Source organism: Leptonychotes weddellii, chromosome 13 (assembly GCF_054177405.1).
Source record: "Leptonychotes weddellii isolate Sample4059 chromosome 13, ASM5417740v2, whole genome shotgun sequence".
NCBI classification, from domain to species: Eukaryota; Metazoa; Chordata; class Mammalia; order Carnivora; family Phocidae; genus Leptonychotes; species Leptonychotes weddellii.
Window position 1 is genome coordinate 62,181,465 of NC_138381.1, and position 5,783 is coordinate 62,187,247.

At 42.3% G+C, this 5,783-nt stretch overlaps 2 protein-coding genes across 5 annotated transcripts in view; one reads left to right on the plus strand and one right to left on the minus strand.

The window, feature by feature from the left end:
• The window catches only part of XBP1 (X-box binding protein 1), a 5,946-nt gene extending 4,076 nt beyond the window's left edge, over positions 1 to 1,870 (plus strand). Inside the window, 3 exon segments of the mRNA XM_031037049.2 lie at positions 276 to 311; positions 314 to 421; positions 722 to 1,870. Coding sequence (XP_030892909.2) covers positions 276 to 311; positions 314 to 421; positions 722 to 1,279 — 702 coding nt within the window. The 3' untranslated portion in view covers positions 1,280 to 1,870.
• The window catches only part of CCDC117 (coiled-coil domain containing 117), a 50,266-nt gene that overhangs the window by 35,800 nt on the left and 8,683 nt on the right, over positions 1 to 5,783 (minus strand). Inside the window, exon 5 of one of the 4 annotated variants that reach the window (XM_081801914.1) lies at positions 2,355 to 4,238. The exons of the other annotated variants lie outside the window; for them this stretch is intronic. Coding sequence (XP_081658040.1) covers positions 4,184 to 4,238 — 55 coding nt within the window. The 3' untranslated portion in view covers positions 2,355 to 4,183. Of the gene's footprint in view, positions 1 to 2,354; positions 4,239 to 5,783 lie in introns of those variants that run through there. 4 annotated transcript variants of the gene reach the window in all.

Sequence of the window (5,783 nt, forward strand, 5' to 3'; positions counted from 1 at the left end):
AAAAAAAAAAAAAAAGAATATATCAGTCCTTCCTCAACCTTTGCTTGGGGCGTTTTCGTTGCATAGAAAATGACAGAAGTTAGTCTTCCCTCTCTTTTCTCCTCTCTCTTGGGAGGACTCAATAAAATGGAAATAACGAAGGTAAGGGAAAGATTTCAGCTCTAAAGCATAATTTTCTAGCTTTCTGAAAAGTTGAGAATCACAGCTGCCTGGTGAGCATTTCCTTGAGGACTCTGTAGTTTGAGCTGTTTATTGACATTGGTCTTTCTTCCCAGGGGAATGGAGCGAGGCCAGTGGCCGGGTCTGCTGAGTCCGCAGCACTCAGACTACGTGCACCTCTGCAGCAGGTGCAGGCCCAGTTGTCACCCCTCCAGAACATCTCCCCATGGATTCTGACAGCGTTGACTCTTCAGACTCTGAGGTAGGGGTTTTTGGGATTTAATAAAGCGCTGTATAACTAGTTAATTCTATCTGTTTGATGTCTGACATTCCCAACCAGACAGAGGAGGGCAGGAGAGGTTAGTTTTGGCTGGGTTACAGGTGAACATGGACTGCTTCCCTATCTCCAGGTGATTTAGGACATAGAGTGAGGTGTAGATAAATGGGTCTGTGGGTCTCCTGTTTTGATTAATTTACATTGTGGGACCTAATAGTAAGTATTCCAGGTAAATTCTCAGTACATTCTGATGGTTGGATTCCATTTAACTTTTGCCTCTTGCAGTCTGATATCCTGTTGGGCATTCTGTTCAACTTGGATCCAGTCATGTTCTTCAGATGTCCTTCCCCAGAGTCTCCCAGCCTGGAGCAGCTCCCAGAAGTACACCCAGAAGGACCCAATTCCTTACCGGCCTCCCCTTCTCCATCACTGGGGACGTCATCAGCCAAGCTGGAAGCCATTAATGAACTGATTCGTTTTGACCACGTATATACCAAGCCCCTAGTCTTAGAGATACCCTCTGAGACAGAGAGCCAAGCTAATGTGGTAGTGAAAATTGAGGAAGCACCTTTCAGCCCCTCAGAGAAAGATCACCCTGAATTCACTGTCTCAGTGAAGGAAGAACTTGTAGAAGATGACTTCATTCCAGAGCTGGGCACCTCAGATCTACTTTCATCCAGCCACTGCCTGAAGCCATCTTCCTGTCTACTCGATGCTTATAGTGACTGTGGATATGAGGGCTCCCCTTCTCCCTTCAGCGACATGTCCTCTCTGCTTGGTGTAGACCATTCTTGGGAGGACACTTTTGCCAATGAACTCTTTCCCCAGCTGATTAGTGTCTAAGGAATGATCCAGTGCTGTTACCCTTTTCCTTGACCGTTATACTGCCTGGAAGATAGCAGAGAAGCCTGTGCTTCATTTAAAAAAGCCAAAGTAGAGGGTGTACAGTCCTAGGGAATTACTCTATAAAGTATTTGTTCAAACCGTATAGGTCACCCCAAGTATTGTCTTTTGTCATCCAGCAGTCCAAGGTACTCAGATATATTACTATAATCCAGAATTACAGCTTTTGAGGTTGTACCCTTATTTTAAGGGCAGTAGTTTGCCCTAAAATTCTTATGTAAGGGTCATTGGACAAGCGTCTTAGACATGGAATTTTTGAGTGGCCCTTTAACATTTCTTTTCCCTCTTCTTGGCATCCCAGGCTTACCTCCAATTTTAGGTCCTTTAGTTTGCTTCTGCAAGCAGAGAACACCTACCTGAGGGGGCTCCTTTCCTTCATGTACAGTTGAAGTAAAGATCAAGAATCTTTTGTAAAACTATGGAAATTTACTATGTAAATGCTTGATGGAATCTTTCCCTGCTAGTGTAACTTTTGGAAGGTGCTTTCTCCATTTATTTAAGACTACCTGTGCAATTAAAAAGTGCAATGCAGTGTCTTTGTTCTTTGGTAACTGTTTTCTCTCTAGGTGTTTCACTGTTTGCCATGATAGTGATTTATCCAACTTCAGTGAGCATGCCACTTTTTAAAGATTTTTCCCCCTTAGTTACTGCCTGCTTCAGTTTCAGGCTGCCATAAATGATATAATCTACTCTTTGAGCAGTTACTATTATTATTATTATTTTTTTAAGATTTTATTTATCTATATGACAGACACAGCGAGAGAGGGAACACAAGCAGGGGGAGTGGGAGAGGGAGAAGGCTTCCCGCTGAGCAGGGGGCCTGATGCGGGGCTGGATCCCAGGACCCCGGGATCATGACCTGAGCCGAAGGCAGACGCTTAACGACTAAGCCACCCAGGTGCCCCGAGCAGTTACTATATTTCTGAGAGTTTCTTTAGCCTAACTGGCCAATACCACAGACTAGTAAATGGCAGAGCTAGAACGCTTAACCATTATTTTGCTATACCATCTTAAGGATGTGCCATTAAATATCAAGATTCTCTTGCCATTACAGGGATTAAGAACATTTTCTAGACTCAAACTCCCTGGGTTTAACTCTGCCACTGGTTTGCCAGGTAACCCTGGACATGTAATATCACTTCCTCACCGGTACAGGGGCATAATAACCTCTATAAAGGTTGCTAGAAGATTCAAAGAGATGATGCATTATAAGCTCTTGGCATACATACACTTATCAGGCACCATCCCAAGCACTCAAAAGTTAGCTCTTCCCATAATCCACTTTGGAGAGATTTTAATCTTACAGAATTATATATCCTCTAGAACTTGTTTCACAGAAGAATGAACTTGTTCAAGAAAAAATCTGACACATCAAGTATTATCCCAAAACTATAGAAATGATAACCTCATCATCCTCCATGTGCATCTTCTCCTTGGGAATCTTCTTACAAGATACTGAAGAACTTCCCTCATTTATAGAAAACACTTCACCTATACCAGGATTCTATGCCAGTATTAAGACTACTACTACAGAGGTCAGAGTGAATGATTATAGACAAAAGGTAGTATTCAAAAAATCCTGAGCAGCAAGACAAAGCAGGCTCTACTTTCAGCCAAGTACAAGGGAATGTTTGGTGTGACTGGAGGCACGTCCACTAGACAGCCTAAAATCCTTGGTCACTGAAGCCAGAGCTCAATCTTAGTTCTTGGCAATGCAAACTTACTTAGGCTCAGTTTTTTTCCTTTTTTTTTTTTTTTTAATTTTTCTTCGTAATTCTCCACCCAACGTGGGGCTCAAACTCACAACCTGAGATCAAGAGTCTCACGGTCTTCTGAGCCAGCCAGGCACCCCTAAGGCTGCTTCTATATTGTAAATATATAGACAGCCTCCAGCTGTCCCCATGATTAAAAATCTGATCACCTGATTTTCTATAACTGAAACTTAAGTGATGGGAATCTATTTAGGGATTATCTAAGCAAATGCAATCACAGATGCATTTTAGCCACTCTCCATAATAGCGGAAGCATCTGGAGATTGAGGCGCAAATAATTTACATTCAATGACATCACATGAAAGAGGCAGCTGTACTAACAGGGATAACACACAGGACGTATATAACCTGTGTCGGTCATCGGGGTTTTCATTTCCTGCACAGATGGTGAAAATGACTAAACACTGCCCAGTCTTGAGAAAACACCTGGTATTTAAGGACATCTTTTTGAAACAAACTGGTCAGAAATAAAAATCAAGACCTTTTCCTGCAAAACCAAAGCAAGATTTCTATTAAATGCAGAGGGTTGTCCATTAATCAAACAATCAGGTGATGAATGTCTGCACACCATTTCCCTAGGCCTTGTAACACCAATCTGTGTGTGCTTCCTTGCTTCTACTAGGTATACCCTGGAGCAGACACAGCAGGACAGAACTGTAGGCAAAAGGTAACGCTGCCTACTCCAAGAATATTTTATGGCATCAGTTAAATTCTAATATCCTAAGAATGAAATCTTTACTTCGTGACTTCTCAAATTCATTAAAGGACAGGAAAACTGGCTTGTTTACCCACTCATCAGTTGTTGAAAGACAATACCCTGGTCTTGCTGGAGCTGTAGTCTAAATGCATGCAATTCATATCAAAACGGACACTGGCAGAGTGGATATACACAAAGCTGTATTTTCTCAAGGAGTTTAATGTTACACTGACTGAACCATACTTTGTTGTGGGTTATTTCAATGAAACCTAAACACTTTAGGGCGCCTGGGTGGCTCAGTCGGTTAAGCATCTGCCTTCGGCTCAGGTCATGATCCTGGGGTCCTGGGATAGAGTCCCACATTGGGCTCCCTGCTCAGCAGGAAGCCTGCTTCTCCCTCTCCCACTCCTGCTGCTTGTATTCCCTGTCTCTGTCAAATATATAAATAAAATCTTTAAATACATAAATAAATGACACTTTAGGTACTCTATGAAAACACTGTAAAACCACTGGTCAAGTAGGAAGAACACTGAAGCTGGTTAAGTTCGATTGCAATTCGAAATTGTCACTATCTACCTAGGCTTTAGTTTTCGAATCTGTAAAACAAAGAAATAAGATAGCTTTTAGGTGATTTCCAAATTTTGGCGAAAAACAGTATCCTGAGTTTTCTGTAATTGCAACCCAAACGTGACTCCACCTGCCCACAAATCAGGACCCACATCAAGCCAAGGTTGTAAATATGCAGGCAATACTGCCACCCAGTGACCTGTCAACTCTTAAATAACGACATAACTGAACATTATGGAATTTCCCTTTTCCGTTTTTAGAGGTCCTAAACCTTAAAAAAAAAAAAAAACTGTGAACACTATATACCATTTCCAACTCTATATTTAAACATTTTTGAAGACTGTCACTACTGTCATCTGAACAGTGGCAATCAATCACCACTGCCAAATAATGCTGTTGACTGACAGCAGCAAATTGAGTGGTAAGCATTCTGTGGGTTTTAGAACAGCAAAACAGTCTGCCTGTTTTGGAAACAGTGAATTCATTTACACAGCTTAACTTTAACCCAACATAATCATCTTCTCAAGATAAATTTAAGTCCCTCACTGATATGAATGCTTTTTCAAGATTTTTATTTGAGAGAGAGAGAATGAAGAGAGAGCGAGCATGAGATGGGGAGGGTGAGAGGGAGAAGCAGACTCCCCACCGAGCAGGGAGCCCAATGAGGGACCTGATTCCGGGACTCCAGGATCATGACCCGAGCCGAATGCAGTCGCTTAACAAACTGAGCCACCCAGGTGCCCGAATGCTGCTTTTTCTAAGATTTTTTATTTTTTGAGAAAGAGAGGTGCCAAGAGAGAAGCAGACTCCCCACTGAGCAGGGAAGCCTGATGCAAGGCCGGGTTTGATCCCTGGACTCCAGGATCATGACCTGAGCCAAAGGCAGATGCTCAACCGACTAAGCCATCCAGGCACCCATGAATGCTGCTTTAAATACAATTTAAAGGGGCGCCTGGGTGGCTCAGTTGTTGGGCGTCTGCCTTCGGCTCAGGTCATGATCCCAGGGTCCTGGGATTGAGCCCCGCATTGAGCTCCCTGCTCCGCGGGAAGCCTCCTTCTCCCTCTCACACTCCCCCTGCTTGTGTTCCCTCTCTCGCTGTGTCTCTGTCAAATAAATAAATAAAATCTTAAAAAAAATAATTGAATACAATTTAGAGGAAAGCAGAGGTTGCTGATTTTACTTATGTGAGGAATACAAATACCTCAAAGTCAAAACACTTAAGAAGTTTTATTGAAAACAATAATACAGAAACATCAGATTCTCATTTTAAAGTAAAATTGACAGCATCTTCCAGAACCTTCCTAGTACTGCACCATTCTTGTCACTATTAACGAAAGTTTCAAATCGAAAATAATTAATGAACCTGCTTACAATAAGCATTCTTCTCATGGTTCTAGCCCCCACCCT